Raw genomic sequence first — 17,699 nt, 5'->3', positions numbered from 1 at the left:
TTGCAGATAATCCCCCTGTTTACTAAAAGGGGCAATCGATGACGGCTGCAGGCTTCCCACGCAGTCCTGTGTATACTGTCGGATGGCTGGATATGGACCACGCCTTTACCCTCCAGTAAAGACGGTGATATGTACAAACTCATCGACCAGATTACACATCTACAACAACAAACAACAATACCATAACTCCGCCACCTCCCTGATTCGTCGAAGTGGGGGGGGCGGGGGCACTTTGGTATGTCTTGTGGGCACTGGATAGCACTCTTCTCCAGTCTCGTACGGAATGCTCCCGCTGCTCCAACGCGTTATCATCAGATAAGACCGGCGCGCTCACTAACATTTGGAGCGCTGCAACTAACCTCTTAGGAGGCTAGCAACAGCAAATTGGAGCACGCCGTGCACTACGCTAATCAAATCGCTTGAGCCCGTTCTCTGGGGCTAAGCTTGAGGGACCAAGAGCTCCCTAGCCAGCCAAGACACTACGCACGTTGTAGCTACTATAATTCCCTTGACTAATTAGCATTAGATGACTAGACGGCTACGCCGTGACGGAGTCCCCGCCATATTTCCGTCCTAAACAGAGATTTTAAGAGGCTGTCTATTACCCACTGCCAAGCAGTCTTTTCGAGTTCGTCTATCTAGGTGGGCTTGGTTGTCCACCCCATAGACCTACCTTACCCTCCGCTAGACTTTCATACACGAACGGACGAATCAGCCTCATGAGTTCCACCTCCAGGGTGCCGAGGACCGGAAAATCCGACAGGGCACGTATGCCGAAGATGTCCGCGATCGACACCACACACGCCGTATGTGTTGACCAGAAGGACTCAGGCCAGTTGGGCTTGTCAAAGGGCGGAACGGCCCTTCCGGTGTCTGTTCCACACAAGCAGCCACAGTTGCACGAGCATCAACATCAAGTCTTAACCTATGCTCTAATGAAGACAATATGGTGATTACATTAGTGCTTCTGATCCTTCCAATGAGTAGCCAACTTATTGTTTGTGTTCTTCTCCATATGTTCCATTGTTTCTAAAGCTCTTCGCTGACTCCTATAATAGGCTCGAGCTAAGACCAAAACTGGAAAATAACGTCTCTCTGTCATAGTAGCCCCTGTCAGCATGGCCCCCTGCTAGCCAGGGCCCTAGTAGCGAATGATGACCGACGCTGAGCTCGACACGGTGTAACCTAGTCACCCGGAGACCAGGAAAGTGTGATCGGCCGTACAACCCTTCTAGCGGTTATTGGTGAAGAAGCAGCTTCCGTGCTGCGTCGAACATTCCACACGTCAGCCTACGCTTTACGTTGGATACTACTTTGGGAGAGGTACATCCTCATGCAGCTTCTAGTTCGCAACCTACTGCAACCTAGTCTGTACTATTGTTACAGGTAACAGAGCCACGAGGCCTGTTACTTTGCGCCATGACAGGGGTGCCATGCGCTCTGGAATGGGTGATATCCACATGGTCTGATCTCACTCCTGCCACATCCGGCTTACTGCGAATCGCTATAGTATCCTAAAGTGTCAATGGGTTTGCGAGCTGATAGTTGCTGGACTAGCATGTCCTCGAGCAGTTGGAAATGACCCTTGCGTGTCAGCATGAGCCGGTCTGTCCAGGGTCCAGATATGCCTATTCTCCCTCGGAACTATCAAGGATCTTTATGACAACCAGCTTGTGAAGAATCACCTTACCAGACCAAGCTAGCAATATCGTCCCTCCCACGCAGCTCTGTGCCGCCCACTTTCATTACGGGCTTAACCACGAAGGAACGAAAACCCTGCTAGCGAGGGAACACTAGTCCAGATGATCTAAGAAATCCTTCAGACAATGGCTTTACCCGACGACTAATGATGTGCGCAGAACAAATTAACTGCGCCCGGATTAATATGCCGGGCACCCCGACCCGGACCCAGTCTTCTGCATGGCAGTCAGGAGTGTTTCATCCATCTACACGTGTGCTGGCTGCGGAGCCACCCCCTGGTGAGCACGACGGCGATCATGCAGTACTTCGATACGACAGGGATCGCAAGACAGCGGGGTCACTTGCCACGAGGCATCTTTGCCCCTAGAAGATTCCAGATAATCTTTTCACGCGAGAAGAAGAGCGCTGTTTGAACTAGTATGGTGATTCCGCCTTGTGTACCAATGCCGTCATTCGACAGATACGTGCCAGTATGGTTCCTAGCCCATTCACTTTTGCTGAGACATCGCTACTCCTCCACACGGACTATCGGTATTCCTCCACAGTGTAACCAACTTTCATGCGGGCAATGTAGCAGGAACAGCCACCAACAGGCACCAACCAGAACCAACGTGTTGGGTTGCTGTTCACCGCTGACTCGTTCACAGATCCTGCAATCGCAATTTAAGCATGACACTATCAACAGGGCAAAGATGTCAGCGGTTCGGACTAGGATGCACTAGGCAAGGCCTTTTGTCACAATTGTCTCAGTACCTCTAAACCCTACCATCTGCTTACCAAAACAATGGCAGAGTTGTGTGCATACCTTGTATGAGACGAACCAGCATACTGCAATCCTGTTACATTGAGCTGCAGGTCATGGATGAGCGGATCACAACACAGATCTTGCCCCTGACGAGCCTAATCCTGGAATTCCTTCCACTTGACCATCCTATCTCTCAAATCGACTTCCTTTCCGTCAATCACGAACCGGCCATCTCCGCGATGGTGAGCCATCTTCATTTCCCTCTTCCTTCGTTTGCCACCACCAACACGATCGTCGTCGTCTGCTGGGTCTCTGCTTCCCTGGCCATACTCTAGATCCATGTCTCTATTGATCCATACTCCAGTCACCTTCAGCACCCACAGGTTGTATCTTGCCACCAACGCTCGGTCCTCAACCGTACACTGAATGTTGGCTATAACATTTTTCCCTCCAACCAAAGGCGCCCGTGCTCTCCCTTCTTCACCCCCTTTTCTAGCCCACGACCCATCTGCAGATGCAGGATCAGGAGCTGGGACCGGGTTTATTCCAAAATTCACCCACTTGTTGACATCTTCCCCACTGCAGTTGCCGATATCAACGGCCTTCTCCAACATCTCCACCGCAGGAATGGCGAGCACGCATTCGCCCGTCTTCTTCAAGTTATCATAGCTCTTGTCCCACGGCCCAATGCAGGCACCGACAAGTGTTGGTCCTTCGTGCTGGATCATCATGTGGAAACCCATTGTCATTATGTTGTGCGTCTTGTTGGCTATGGAGCCGGTCGCCACAAGCAAAATGGGTCCAGGCTCCAGGAGCCGATTGACTTTGTGGATAGGATAGGCCACGAACTGGTCCAGACCATTGCGCTTATCATCGCCATCGTTGGAGCTGAATTCTAGTCTCGATTTTTTCGGTGCCCGGTCCGGCTCCGACTCCGACTCGTTCAGGGGCTGCTGCAAAATGACATTGACATCCCTTTTCGTATTCATGTTGTTCCTGCGAGACATAACTGCCGTAGGCCTCTCGTCTCCTTCCTATACAGGTATGTGCGGGTTGGAATATAGATGAAAAATGTACACACACCACTTGCGGTGTATTTCGTCAGGAAGACATTCAGAGGACCTCAAGATGAAGTGCTGTGAAGAAGAAGTTGCTAAATCGGAGAACATCCAGGACAAAGAAGTGCACCCAAACTTGCTTGCGGAACAGACTGCCTCTCCCCGCATTCCTAAGAATTCGGGATCGCGCAATCCTGTTGGTCGGCTCTTTGTTCCCCCTCTAGTGAGTGACGTACTCAACCATTGTTCCCCTTCATGTTCCCCAATGAATACTTTATCGACAATATCACAAGCAGTGCTTATATCCACTCTGAACGTAATGAATGCAATTACACTTTGCCATCGAAAGGACACACTCCCCTACCTTGTAGACAGAATGCAGGAAATATAAACTAGTATCTACCTACTACTTAGCCACAAACACATCATCATCTTTTGATATATCACACTTACCCCTTCCGCCTTGAACGTAGATAGTACTAGATAACCAAATCCAGCCTATTAATCCTTCCACAATCAATCCACGTCCATCCAGAAACACACCATGATAAGTTACTTTTCTCGTAATTAGTAGTGTACATGAGTTTTGCAAATAGTATGTATACTCATGCACTTCACATGATACAATCTGGCGAAGCCACGCCACTGTCATCCCTAGTAGTAGTAGTAGTAGTAGTAGTAGTAGTAGTAGTAGTAGTAGTAGAAATATTTGATCCAACAGATGGGTGGTAATAAAGTACACATCCGAAACAAAGACTACAACAGTAAGTACTACTTAGTATATTCACGATCAAAACTCAACTAGGTGATAAGTATAAATCCCTTAGTACATGAAATGTACTTACTGGCGACTCATAATAGGCTGGGGTTAGTACTCATAAGTACAATCAGAGCCTGATAAATCATATGCACCTCACTTTTTGAAATAAGTACTGCTGGCGCTGGCGGTTCGCATGTACTAAGTAGTAAATATATATATATATGGTAGAAAACTACTTACCCCTACCAGACAACCTCACAAAACTCAACTGCTACTACTACTACTACTACTACTACTACTACTACTACTACTACTACTACTAGATCATAAATAGAGTGACCAAACTCACAAACAATCATTGCCATCAAGATGCTAATTGTCCCCCCGAACAAGTTGACTCCGAGCATACATATATGGTAAGTAGATGATGCTACCATTGAGATAGGTAGGTGGTAGAGTAGTAAGTAAATACTAGTGAAGGTGCAGAATATATATTTGTAGTAACTTAGTACTAGTGTCCGGATACTAGTTACTAACTGAACTGGTCAACCATATCAATTAGGATAAAACACCAATTAACATGATAAGTTGGCGACTACTAATAATATATAGTATCGTGCCCACGCTTGGAAAGAATATCGTTATTCATCATCATGATGCTACCAAATCTCGAGGTCTGGGGTCATTGCATAGAAAACTACCCATTACAGCTACAGATGATTGACTGATAATCAATGCATCACGCACATGGTACACATTCATCCTCACATTAACTACAGGGCTGTCCGTCACATTACTTACAATCTTCCAGTCAAGGCTACTGTATGTAGTACCCATGACAAGCACGCGCGGCCCACCGCCATAGAAACAAGCATCGCAGAAATACAACAATTGGGGGGTTCTCGGCTCAATAACAAAAAGATTTGGGAAAATAAATGCTGTCCACGAGGGTAATCGACTAGAATACAACCCACTTCAAATAACGCCTTATCAAAAATGAGATCCTGAACTGATATACCTCAGCCCGACTCTTCGAGTCTTGACCTTGAGAAGCCCTTTGATGAGATAGAGAACACCAAGTCGAGAATGTAACCATCAATGGCTAGTGACTTGGGTGTTTCTGAAGAGCCGCAAGCCTTCACCAAAGTAAAAGTCACGGTCGGCTTTCTCAACAACGCTCCGGGAGGGTTGCTATCCGCCACGGGCGGCACATACCACACGTATGGAGCGAATGTGCTTTTCATAGCCAGTGGCTGAAGGGGTCATCATATCCTATCTGCAAACATGCACTGGTATTGCAAGGTCGCTGTATAGTCCAGCAGGAATAAGAAAAGGAGGGAAAGGATAGCTGTCGTGAAGGGTGAATTTATGGTGACAAGCGAAGGTTGTGTAAGGTAGGAAGAGGTATCTGGCAGGGCATGGCTCTATCATTAAAAGACATGCACAGATAGGATGTTGGTCCACAAATGGCGTTGTCCATGGAAAGCTGGCGATCGCATCCCTTCTAGCGTCGATCGGGGTTAGTCACCTAGTACCTGTTAGCCGGAACTCTTCATCTCTGTTCATCGTTCAGTTAAGCCCACCTGCAGGATGCGACGAGAGAAGTCTTGGTCATCATCGATGCTGCCATTGCTCTGACGGCGCTGCGCCATGAAATCACCATCGAAACGGGAATCCGACATGGAGTGCTGGGACATCGGGTTGCCATAGTTGTCCACACCAACACTACGACGGTATTGCGACTTGCGGTTCTTGAAGCGCCACAGGAAGAAGCCAGCGCCAGCAAGAGCACAAGCTCCTACCACACCCACGACAACGCCAGCTGCAATGGCAGCAGTGTTGGCACTTGAGCTCTTCTTCTGTGAAGCTTCAGTGGCACCTTCGGCAGTTGCAGATGCGCTCGCATCGGTTCCGGATGTTGCATACACGGTTTGCGTGGTGCCAGAGCTAGTGACGACATGGGCTTCTTGGGTCGATGATGTAGACGTTTCGCTGTCGCTGCTGGAGGTACTTGTGCTCGAGGCGGAATAATGGTCGACGTCGTTCTCAATGCCAGTAAGGTAGACGGAATAAGTATTGCTGCCACCACCTATATCGTCACCGTTAGCAGATGTGCCATCTGAGGCCCAAAACCGGAAAACCTACAGTCCACAGAAGGCCAGCCGGCACATGCGGTATTACACTTGCTGTCATCAACCTTTGCTGACGAGGCAGGTAGCAGGTTGCCGCAGAGACAATCCTGTCCGTTATGCAGGGCAAAGACTGAGTAGTTGTCCTTCAAACACAGCTTCTGACAGTATCCATCACTCTGATATGTATAGGTTCCCTGATCTTTCAGTGGCGTCGAGTCGGAGTAACAGCCATTGTATTCCTCGGTATAGGCATATGTTGCAGGCAGACTGATGGATAGGAGAAGGGCTGAGGCTGCAAGAGCCGACCGCATCGTGAATGATTTCGTGGTGTGGTACATGGTCGACGTAAGAAAGGATCCCAAGGGGTAAGGGTTGGTTGAGTTTGGCGAGAAGTGACCTCAAAGATACAGCGAGGGAGGTTGATCGAAGAATAAGGGACGACCTGCGTAACCCTTTGAACCTCTCAGAGCCACTTTCAAAGTTGATAGTCCTGGTGGTCTTTTCTCACTCCTATGTCCTCGAGCTGGACGTGTCGCGACGATCCTCCGGGGGTAGTGGAAGAGTACGGATAGGTTTGCAAGGGCCGACGTTGAGGACGAGTGACGTAGATGGGACCAGGCCTTGACGTGGAGAACTGGTCGGGTATAGACCGACAGTAGAGGGTCAGAGGATGGTAGTAGGTGAGGATTAGAGTGAAGATAGCGATGAAAGAGTGTGGTGTCTGCCCTGGGGGGAAGCGGTCCCTGGCGGGGAAGGGCCCTTTGGACCGGTCGTTTCAAGCACCCCTTTCTGTCGGGAAGAGTTTAATGAGCGAGCCTGAACGGGCGGTTCAGGAAGGGAAATCGGTCCAAGGGTAAATTCGCACCCACAGCAACAGGGGAGATTCTATTATGGCCCTTTGCGATAGATTCGAGTTATCCAGATAATAGAAGCTCGACCTGGGGGGCCACAACAGTTCTGGAGAAGCGAGAGTGGTATGAAGAGTTGGAAAAACGAAAATCCAATGGAAAATAGGAATAAAAAATTGCACAAAAACAATAATGTCCTAATAGAAGGCCAAAAAGAGTGACTGGGTTGAAAGCAGGAAAGAGAAAAGAGGGTCAGGGAAGGGGAAGGCGACAGAAACGATTGACAGACTCCTTCCTGGGACACAACAGGGTGACTAGTACTGCAGAGGCGGAGGACTGGACTGGGAAGGCATTAAGCGACGCACTGACGGGTGAACTAGTACTAGTAAGTAAGTAGTATTACTGTGTACTTCCCGTAGGGGGAGGTCAGAGACAACCTGAGGGAGGAGGAGAAGGGGAGAGGGGGAGGCCTGTGTGTGCCTGCCTGTCTGCAGCACCAGTTAATTAGTGAGTTAGTTAGTTTAGTGACTGCTGAGTTCGCCCGCGTACTAAAGTTTCCCCTACTGGGACGGTCGAGAAAAAAAAAAAAAAGGGACAAACAAAGCGTGAGGGAGGAGCATCATTCCCATCCATTCCCTGCCTTCTCCCCCAATGGCAGGGCGTGAATCCAGACGCGGTTCTCTTGTTGGTGGTTCCCCGACGGGACCTGACCCTGGATGTGCAGGGCGGTAATTTACCATGTCCCGCGTACCTGTCCCTGCTATCCAATGATATTTCTTAGATTATATTACATCAGCAGACCCGTCCAGGGGCAAGGGCTCATCCCTTTCCATTCTGGGCCACACGGGCGGCACAATTACAATTGGAGCTGCTGCTGGCATGCACTAACTAATTCATTCCCCCCTCCCCAATCCACCCGGTCATGGGGTGGGCAGGCATGATGACTGGTGGCGGCGCTGTATATTTACCCATACAAAGAGGGGGGATGGGAAGAAAATAGGCACATGCTCAGGCGTTTTTTGGGGGATTTTTTTCCCCTTCGTCTCAGCTCCTCCATAACATACTTTCCTTCCTTCCGTCTGATGCCGCGGTCGGAACTCGAAAGGCATGAAATGTGCGACTCGACTCATACATACTAGGCACATACCAGCATCTTGTGATCTAGTTGGCGAGAATATTTTCCTTCCCCTTTACCTTCATGTAATCTCCATATGGCTACTTACTTCGACATTCCATGCATCTTCCCTACTGAACATCTATCTGTCCCTTACGATCATTATTCGGCACTCCCGGCAAGACAAGTACACGTATTCAAGTCAAAAACATAAAGAAATGGAAAACGACCAAAATTGGAAGAAGCAACTCGAATTTTGCCCGGGAAGAGGTTTATAAATAGTAAAGATCCTCGGTACGACCTCGGGCACTGATGCCCTCTGTACGAGGACACAAGCCTCGCGCAAACTCACCCGTCCAAACTCAGCAAGTAATAACAACGCTGCTGCTGGCACCAGCCATTGAATGTCGATAGAAACGCCTGCTCCACGATGGACTTTTCCAAATCTGACTGACTAATGATGAGTTGTACGAGGTTTCATTTGTACCAGTCCTTGCATGACTGCATGACGGGCAGCGCGAAGTTTTCCCCTGCCCACTTGTAAGGAGATGCCCGGCCAAACCACTAGGTAATGGTATTGGTTCTGGCGTCAATAATGTATTCGGTCTCTGAATCGTTGCGTCATCCATCTCGAGACACAAGAACGTAAATCAACTACGCATCTACTAGTCGCATCAGACACAACCGTCAGTAGTGAGGAGTGTGTGTCTTCTCCCCCAAACTTTGGAGCCGACTCACCTCGAGGACGAACGGCGGAGGATGTCACTGGTCAGGGGAGTCGATTAACCGCCCAAACTCCGGGGCCCATCATCGCATCGCCATTCCAACAGTCGCTGAGAGCATCCAAACTAATCCTTTTTGATCCTTGATCCGCGTGGTCTACCCAATGGGATATCGCTGCTTGGGGGCAGCTATGCACGCCGTCACGGACTCGAGTGCTCCAGTTTGTTAGGAAGTAGTTAGTAGCGACCGGCGGGCCCTCTCCTCTTTCGAGTCAGAAAAAGAGTTCGAGTTACCTCGTGCTTGGCTTTACCGTTGAAGCAGTCAATACTCAATAGTGGGTAGCGATTTACAACGCGACACAACGCACTTATGCTCTACGTATCAGAGCTTCATTTGCCACATCACTGTTTCGGTTGAGGGAGATCCTCTTGCATCATTACCAACCTGCGACTGGAATGGTTCCGATGGTTCAAGACGGTCGGGTCGTTTCCGGGGTGCGGTGGGCGCGCGGTAGATAGTGGGACCTTTTGGAACCCCTGCAGAAGTGCAGCCTGCGCCCCGTAAAAAAAAAATAAGTACTTAGTAAGTGTTGTATATGTAAACACCGCTGAGTAGTAGTATCTACGCAAGGATTCTCCGCTCCCACCCCCCTTGACGCGTATATCTGCAAGACTCTATGCAGGCAATTGGAATCACGGCGCTTTCTCGACGAGCAGGAAATTCCGTTGCTGATAAATTGTAATGGGCTGATCGATTTGCAGGAGGTTAATTGATTGATTGATTGATGGGCAATGGGGAAGTGCAACTGATGACGACTCCTTCGGTCGGAAACTACTATATTCAATAGGAAACAACCGGCGACTTCTTGCCGCCCATTCTACAGGAAAATAGACACATGTCCCGTTACATCGTGCATCTTGCTTTTACTTTTTACTCTTACTCCTTTGGAGCGCGCGTGGAAGGAAGATGCTTGATCTTTCGCCACCAATTACATACCCACAAGTTTTATTTTGAAGATGGGAACGAACATGCACGATCAACTGTTCCCGTTTCCCGCGCGCCCATGGAAGGAATTCTAGAAGTATGGAGCAGCAGCAGCAGCAGCAATCCTTCTTCACATGCCGAATAAGCTTATCGTCCGTTCTTTTTCCATCATTCCAGGCCTAGTAGGAACGGGTGTCTGAAATTTAGCATTCTCCGAGGTGTCTGTCGTGGTTTTGTCTATGTATGCTGCGATGGTTGTAGATTTCCACTTCACTGGCTTGCACTGGCAAGGCTCGACTACCGACTAACTACTTGAACACCATCCACCTATGTCAGCACTCCCAAAATAGTACGGATACACCGGGAAAAAAAAAAAAAAAATAAAGGTAAGAGCAAGAAAAAAGAGAGAAGAAAAAAAAAAGCAAGCAAAACAAAGATCAATTCCCACCTACTAGTAGCAAACGACCAGGAATAATATTGTAGAACTAGAAACTATCAACACCACAACCCCATCCATCCATCCATCCGCAGGGCAAAGGAAAGAAGATCACCCGGCACTGCCGGCAATTCAACCACTTGACGCTTTTCTCGGCCTCACCGGATACCACCTCCGACTACCAAGAGGTCCTACTATTAACCATTTAGCCAAAGACGGTGAGCGAGCGAGCGAGCGAGCAAGCAAGCAAGCAAATGAGTGAGTCAAAGCGACCCAGTAGATCAGAGTGAAACCCTGACCGAGGGGTCTAGAACGTGTCACCAGGATCCACGATGTCTCTCCCGGGGTTTCCATTTTTAAAAGTTCCGTCAATGATAGACCCAATCGTGAACGCGCAAGAGACAATAGCGCAGGATTTTCTATTGCTTTGCCAAGAAAGGGAAATCTCGGCTCTAGATACACAATAATAATTAACTGGGTTGGCTGAGGGAACACGCGGATGGATCATTGGGAACTTGGCCTGGTAACGATAGCCTCGAGGGTCTCACTTGGTTTTTGAGTGTGGGTGTGTGTGACCATGACTGACTCGGGGGGTTGAGGTAGGGTTGGTCTTGGTGACTGACCACCATTTCTTGTTTCTATTCGCTTTTCTTTCTGCTTGGTGGGATTGGAAGGAAATGTTTATGATGATCATGTATCTGGCTGATTATTGAGGGCGTAGGGAGTTCTAAGACATCTTGTTCTGTAATATTAGTAGGTCGAAGTTGGCAGGCTAGAACCTCCATAGAGGGCTTGAGTGGCCATCGGCTCCATCGTCTACTAGTTCCTGATCTGCTTATCAACACAAGAGGGACGGTTCCCCCATGATTTCGGACTCGGCGTGCATTGGTCTTCCCTCCATATCTGGTAGGTCATGTGGCATAGTTAGTTATTTGAGTCAGCTATATGACACATCGATTTTAACTATGAACATCGGATGTGGATGGATGATCAGTTCGTCGGGTTTCGGATTCCTACGTTGGAGCTTATTGCAAGCTACACCGTTATATCCTCTACGAGTATGTACTAAAGTGGTGTTTTCTGCACGAATCTGAGCATGTACTTGGTTTTGAAGTGAACATCCAATGCTACAACCATTCGCACACATGATACTTCTCTCAAAACCAATCTACAACAGTATCATGGTCGTGTCTTCCCTATCCGTTTAGAGGACATTGATCTTCGAAACATGCTCAGTATTTAGGACAAAGCAAGAAACATTGCGTAGCTGCTGCACGATGACATAACATGGATCGCCATACTATAAACCTATAAGGTATCGTCATTGCAATAAGCTAGAGGTAGATAACATTCTGTATACAATACCAACCCCAATACTTGCTGAAGATGAAGGACAAGACACTATGCAAGATATGCAAATTATTTTCATTTCTGTGACAACTGCGTTATCTTCCACAGATACATCGTACCATACTTTTTTCTTTCCCTATTATCCGGTCTCCCGTGGTGTATATTGCTCGTAAAAACATCTCTATCACATTTGGGAATCCTGATCCGGACAAGTGCCTGATTGCCCGTTCGGTTCTCCCTGCATTTAAGGCTTAGGGATATGCAGCGTTTTGCTGACCATAAGGCAGCCGTGCAGAACAAACAGCAGTACCAGCGGGTGGAATTCGAACGCTGTGCCCTGGGCTACAAGGCCAAGGGGTAGATCTTCCAATACCCAGTCTTTTGAGACACAGTAGGCCAGGAAAAAGGTGATCGACAATGTGGTCGGGATGGGGGTGCCCTCAAAGTACTTCGACTTTCCGGACTTGTCCTTCGGCAGAACGGCAACAGTCACGTTGAAGCGGGCCAATCGTGTCAGGCCGCACAGAACAAAGAAGGAGAGGAGCAGGTGGTCGAGGCTGGTGCGCATTCCGAGGGCAAAAGCTGCGGCGGCAGGTGCCATTCCGAAGGAAATCTAGAGCACAGAAAGCGAACAATGAGCGAAAGAGCCGCATAACAAGTGAAGTAGGGGACCATACCAAATCGGCCAGTGAATCAAGCTCTTGTCCCATGAGTGACGACTTCTTCCTCCACCTAGCAATCCGTCCATCCATGAAGTCGAAAAACAACCCAAAGGGCATGAATATCAAAGCAGCCCAAATTGCGCCAAAATCGCGAGGGTCACCAAGACAGTAACGCATCGAGGAGAAGACAGACATCACTGTTTATGGGCGGTTAGTTCCGGGTCCGCGGGCTCGAAGAAAGGAGAAAATTTGTGCTTGCCTCCACAGAATCCTATAATGGGTGTCAGCGAATGGATATTTCAGGATATGAGCCGGTCTGAGAGAGGATCTGGTATATTACCATTGAGTTCAGTTACCAGATCAGCAAGATGCAGAGCCCTGATGTGCGTAATTGTGTAAGTGAAGTGGTCGAACCCAAAGCAACGGACTCCCAATGGCTGACCTGATCATGCTAAAGTGACCTGTTTCGGAAGATAGAAGCATCTTTTGCTTTTCTTGAGCTGCTACCATTTAGCTTCGCAAGCTTTGAGGATCTTGTTGCAGGGATGCAGGCTCACCACCGTCACCCGCAGGTGGAACACCGCTAGTCGTGGAAGTATTTGACGGCATGGCAGAAACTCTGCGAGACATGCTCAGGTGAATTTGACGAGAGGAAGATTCTCGCAGGAAAAACAATCAAAGTAGTGGTGTACGTTGGATATATTGGAGAACAGGTTGCGGGGATAGGAAAGAAATGATGCAATGGTACTAGGCAGCTGTCTTCAGAAGTGTTGACAGGCGCACAGATTCTACGGCACAAGCGTGGCCAGACGTCATTGCAAGGCGGTGTTGTCATGCGCCACACTGTGACACTAGCCACTCTAGACCATCGCTGAAAAAGTTTACTGCGCCACATTTGCCATCCAGTCATATGGGCAATTTATGGCTTCTGCGAAGACCCGAAACAAGTAATGAAAGAACAATATTCCGCATAATCGATCGTAGCAATACATGAATTGGATGGCTGAGATTCACGACAGCCTCTGCGTACAGAGAAGCAGCAAATTTTTCCTAGGATGCACAAGAATATAGAGACAAATAAATTCCTGTAAAAGCTCCCGTTTCCCATAACGCCGTAAGAAGACAGTACTACCAGGCAAGACAGAGACTGTCTACCGTCCGCGGAAGCCTCCACCACGAGGTCCTCCTCTGCCACCACCCCTCGAGAAACCACCGCCGAAACCACCACCGCCACCACCACGGAAGCCACCACCCCGGGGACCACCACGTCCTCTGGGAGCGCCGCCGCGACCACCACGCATGGGGGCACCACGGCCACCACCACGGCCACCGCGCATGGGACCGCCTCTGGCACCACCGCCAGCTCTCTTGGGCTTGGCAGCACCTGTATTCTGGTTAGAATCAAACACATAGTATTGTTGCGCGAAGCGAGCGATATCATACCGGGAGCGGGCTTGGGCTTAGGAAGGAACCTAGTTTTGCAAAGTTAGACATGTTTTGATCATGATCAACAACAGCATGCAACATACTTCTCCAAGGGAAGGAGCTTGTCGCCACCAATGTAGACCTTGTCACCAGGCTTGAAGGAGGTCGCGACAATTCCTTCCTGGGGCTTGATGGTGAAGTAGACCTGGTTGATGGGGCCCAGGACTTCATCGACCTTACCGATAGGGGTCTATTGAAAAATTGCGTTAGCGCATCGCGATTTGCGGAGAGTATCTGAGTCGAGCATACCTTGTTCTCGAGGTAGATGGGGGCGTTGAAGTAAGGAATCTTGGGGTTGATGGATTCGCAAACCATCTCGCCTTCGCAAGAATGCATGACAGTTCCCATCTCTAATTACTCCGCGTTAGTCCCAAACACTCCAATCGCATTTTGGCGTATAATTACCCAGAACTTGGGCAGGGGGACCGAGAGGTTGCTGGAAACCTCCGCGACCTATCCGACGAAATTTTCGTTAGCTCATACCCAGCACTGCGATCGACCTCTAATGTTGCTTGAGCTCACCTCCACGGCCACCGAAACCGCCACGGCCTCCACGGAAAGACATGTTTAATTGCTGTTGATGCGGTCGACCTGGATCTCGGAGTCCGGAGAAGTTTTCAAATGGTGGGAAGCTCGAAACGGTAAAGTGTCGCTAGCCGCAAGGGCAGTTTTCTGTCACGTGGCTCACCGCCTTCGGTCCCTCACTGTCGATTTGCGTTTCATGATCGTCCGATTCCTTAGAGATAGTGAGTCAGACATCGTTGCTGGCCCTGCCCCTCTTCCCAGGTCTAATACTCCCAGGTCGTTCTTCAGACGTTTCTGGATACAAAATGTCTTCCGAAGGCGCAAAGGACCTTCCCGTCAGGCCGGCGGCCGACGCCAAACCTGCTGGTGAGCCACTGCCTGCCCCGCCATACGCTTCCCAAACCCCTCTTTTAACCTTCGAATGCGCCAGGTGACGGGCTCCCCGATTTCATTGTCGAACGTAACAACTTCTTCGAAGAACTCTGGCAACAATACCTCGAGGAACTCAAGAACAAGCCCCACCCCGAAATCAAGGTCAACCTCGAGCTTGGCGACGGAAACTCTATCGATGTCACCGCAAACGCCTGGGAGACCACCCCCGCACAGCTTCTGAAGAACGTACCCAAAGAGTTGAGCGCCAATGTTGTTCTCGCGAGGGTTGGAAAGGAACTGTGGGATCTGAGCCGCCCGCTCGAGGGAGATTGCACCGTTTCTTATGTCCCCTTCGATCACCCCGAGGGTAGGGAGGTTTTCTGGCACTCTAGCGCTCACTGTCTGGGTGAGGCTTGTGAATGCGAATATGGATGTCTTCTGTCCCACGGTCCTCCCACGCCCCAGGGTTTCTTCTATGACATGGCCATGCCGGAAAAGTAAGTGTGGGTGAGATAATGCGGAAGAGCTATACTGATAGTGAAATAGCCGCGTCGTCAGAGAGACCGATTGGCCGTTGTTGGACCGCCACGCCAACCGCATCTTCAAGGAGAAGCAGAGTTTCGATAGACTGGAGGTTACGAAGGAGAACCTCAAGAAGATGTTCGCGTACAGCAAGTACAAGCTGCACTACATCGACAAGCTCGTCACCGGAGAGAAGAGCACTGTCTACCGGTGTGGTACCTTGGTCGATCTGTGCAGAGGTCCCCATATCCAGAGCACCGGCAAGGTCAAGACCTTCAAGATCATGCAGGTGTGTATCATAATGAATCGATGCCTCGTAAATATATGGCTGACACCTCAAAGAACTCTTCCGCCTACTTCCTCGGTGACCAGTCCAACGACTCTCTGCAGCGTATCCGCGGTGTTGCTTTCCCCGATAAGAAGCAGATGTCAGAGCACCTGAAGTTCTTGGAGGAGGCTGAGAAGCGCAACCACGTTAAGCTGGGTAAGGAACAAGAGCTGTTCTTCTTCGACGAGGTTTCTCCAGGATGCCCTTTCCTTCTCCCCAACGGTACCAAGATCTTCAACGCTCTCCAATCCCTTTTGCGCTCCGAGTACCGTAAGCGCGGCTACCAGGAGGTTCAGACCCCCAACATGTATGATGTCGGCATTTGGAAGACGTCTGGTCACTGGGCCCACTACAAGGATGACATGTTCAAGCTTGATGTCGAGAAGAGGGAGTGGGCTCTTAAGCCTATGAACTGCCCCGGTCACTTTGTGCTCTTCGGCCACCGCGAGAGAAGTTACAGAGAGCTTCCCCTGAGAATTGCGGACTTTGGTGTCCTGCACAGAAACGAGGCATCTGGAGCCCTGAGCGGTCTCACTCGTGTTCGCAAGTTTCAGCAGGATGACACCCACATCTTCTGTACTCAAGACCAGGTGAGTTTTTTTTTTCACGATCGGGCTCGCATCCTGTTGAATAATCCGGAGCTAACACTGTAAAGATCACGTCTGAAATCGAGGGTCTGTTCGACTTCCTGCAGTCCATCTACGGCCTTTTCGGCTTCACCTTCAAGCTGAAGCTCTCCACCCGGCCCGAGAAGTATCTGGGTGAGCTCGAGACCTGGAACTACGCAGAGGAGCAGCTCAAGGCGGCCATGACCAAGTTCAAGGGCAATGACTGGACCATCGATGAGGGTGATGGTGCCTTCTACGGTCCGAAGATCGATATTACCATCGCTGACGCCCTCAAGCGAGAGTTCCAGTGTGCCACCATCCAGCTTGATTACCAGGCTCCCATTAACTTCAAGCTCGAGTACATGAGCAACGAGAAGGCTTCTGCTGATGCCGCTAAGGAGGGTGAGGCCAAGCCCAACGAGCCTGGTCCTGGCCGTGCTCGCCCGGTCGTTATCCACCGTGCTATCATCGGCAGTTTTGAGCGTTTCCTTGGAATTTTGATCGAGCACTTCGGTGGCAAGTGGCCTTTCTGGATCAGCCCTCGTCAGATCCTGATCGTGCCTGTCATGCCTGCTGTCAACGACTACGTTGAGGAGTTGCAGACGATTCTCCGCGGCGATAAGCTGAACGTGGACATCGACCTCAGCGGCAACACCATGCAGAAGAAGATCCGTACTGGACAGCTTCAGCAATACAACTTCATCTTCGGTAAGTGACATCTGAATCCTGCTTTTCGTGGACCTGCGCTGACAATATGAAATAGTTGTTGGCGCTTCCGAAAAGGAGAGCCGTACGGTCAACATCCGTAACCGTGATGACCCTGCCACCCAGAAACAGGGCGTGATGATTCCTCTCGACGAGGTCCGCGAGAAGCTCCGGGTCCTGAGAAAGGAGCGGAGACTGGTCAACGCTCTCTAAGCGAAACATCATTTTTCTTGCATCTGATCGTTTGCATCGCGGGTTCTGAATTACGTGCTACGAGATCTACGTGTCAATATACCATGACTTAGATACTAGATCGCATAAGAGGCGATGTCGGCAGTGATGAGAGATTAGACCCGGAGATTAAGACGAAGCGAGCGCTGCGTGATGCTGTGTTTCTTCCACGGTGATTGAGTATAGCCTTTGGGGTAAAAGTTCACGTATATGGCGGCAGAGGATATTGTTTAGAATTGCAAGGGCGTTAGAGCTAGCTGTTGATTGTTAACTGAGCCTCAATCCATGAATTATCTCATTTAAGAAGCGATTCATCTCCTAAGAAAGGGGGTAAAGTCTGGCCCCAAGGGCTGGCCGCCGATTGCGTTTCGGATGTCCGACCGTCCATTCCCGAAACGCGAGCCAGACTG

At 49.7% G+C, this 17,699-nt stretch overlaps 6 protein-coding genes across 6 annotated transcripts; 3 read left to right on the top strand and 3 right to left on the bottom strand.

Annotated features, from left to right (window-relative positions):
* Positions 1-2,402: 2,402 nt before the first annotated feature.
* Positions 2,403-3,435, bottom strand: BO79DRAFT_181998 (flavin reductase family protein; the record flags this gene model as incomplete). The annotated part of the gene is made up of 1 exon (XM_025680191.1): positions 2,403-3,435. The coding sequence occupies one exon, from the start codon at positions 3,433-3,435 to the stop codon at positions 2,602-2,604; it is 834 nt and encodes a 277-aa protein (XP_025534782.1). The 3' UTR covers positions 2,403-2,601.
* Positions 3,436-5,768: 2,333 nt separating this feature from the next.
* Positions 5,769-6,707, bottom strand: BO79DRAFT_259774 (WSC domain protein; the record flags this gene model as incomplete). Its single annotated transcript, XM_025686383.1, has 3 exons — positions 5,769-5,792; positions 5,848-6,353; positions 6,410-6,707. The coding sequence occupies 3 exons, from the start codon at positions 6,705-6,707 to the stop codon at positions 5,769-5,771; spliced, it is 828 nt and encodes a 275-aa protein (XP_025534781.1).
* Positions 6,708-7,100: 393 nt separating this feature from the next.
* Positions 7,101-7,681, top strand: BO79DRAFT_276481 (uncharacterized protein; the record flags this gene model as incomplete). Its single annotated transcript, XM_025687763.1, has 1 exon — positions 7,101-7,681. The coding sequence occupies one exon, from the start codon at positions 7,101-7,103 to the stop codon at positions 7,251-7,253; it is 153 nt and encodes a 50-aa protein (XP_025534780.1). The 3' UTR covers positions 7,254-7,681.
* Positions 7,682-8,270: 589 nt separating this feature from the next.
* BO79DRAFT_60891 (uncharacterized protein) lies at positions 8,271-8,784 on the top strand. The gene has a single exon (XM_025689486.1). The coding sequence runs from the start codon at positions 8,352-8,354 to the stop codon at positions 8,634-8,636; it is 285 nt and encodes a 94-aa protein (XP_025534779.1). The 5' UTR covers positions 8,271-8,351; the 3' UTR covers positions 8,637-8,784.
* A 3,036-nt stretch (positions 8,785-11,820) lies between these two features.
* BO79DRAFT_240814 (Gar1-domain-containing protein) lies at positions 11,821-14,612 on the bottom strand. The gene is made up of 12 exons (XM_025685064.1): positions 14,521-14,612; positions 14,404-14,451; positions 14,248-14,348; positions 14,043-14,188; positions 13,844-13,897; positions 13,669-13,785; positions 13,071-13,144; positions 12,956-13,013; positions 12,854-12,891; positions 12,773-12,784; positions 12,529-12,710; positions 11,821-12,464 (listed from the first exon to the last, which is right to left on the bottom strand). The coding sequence occupies exons 1-12, from the start codon at positions 14,561-14,563 to the stop codon at positions 12,096-12,098; spliced, it is 1,242 nt and encodes a 413-aa protein (XP_025534778.1). The 5' UTR covers positions 14,564-14,612; the 3' UTR covers positions 11,821-12,095.
* A 143-nt stretch (positions 14,613-14,755) lies between these two features.
* Positions 14,756-17,577, top strand: BO79DRAFT_240813 (threonine--tRNA ligase THS1). The gene is made up of 6 exons (XM_025685063.1): positions 14,756-14,889; positions 14,954-15,392; positions 15,442-15,706; positions 15,760-16,335; positions 16,401-17,061; positions 17,117-17,577. The coding sequence occupies exons 1-6, from the start codon at positions 14,829-14,831 to the stop codon at positions 17,269-17,271; spliced, it is 2,157 nt and encodes a 718-aa protein (XP_025534777.1). The 5' UTR covers positions 14,756-14,828; the 3' UTR covers positions 17,272-17,577.
* The last annotated feature ends 122 nt before the right edge of the window (positions 17,578-17,699 follow it).

This window comes from Aspergillus costaricaensis (assembly GCF_003184835.1).
Source record: "Aspergillus costaricaensis CBS 115574 unplaced genomic scaffold BO79scaffold_47, whole genome shotgun sequence".
Taxonomy (NCBI): Eukaryota; Fungi; Ascomycota; class Eurotiomycetes; order Eurotiales; family Aspergillaceae; genus Aspergillus; species Aspergillus costaricensis.
This window is presented reverse-complemented; position numbering and strand designations above follow the sequence as displayed.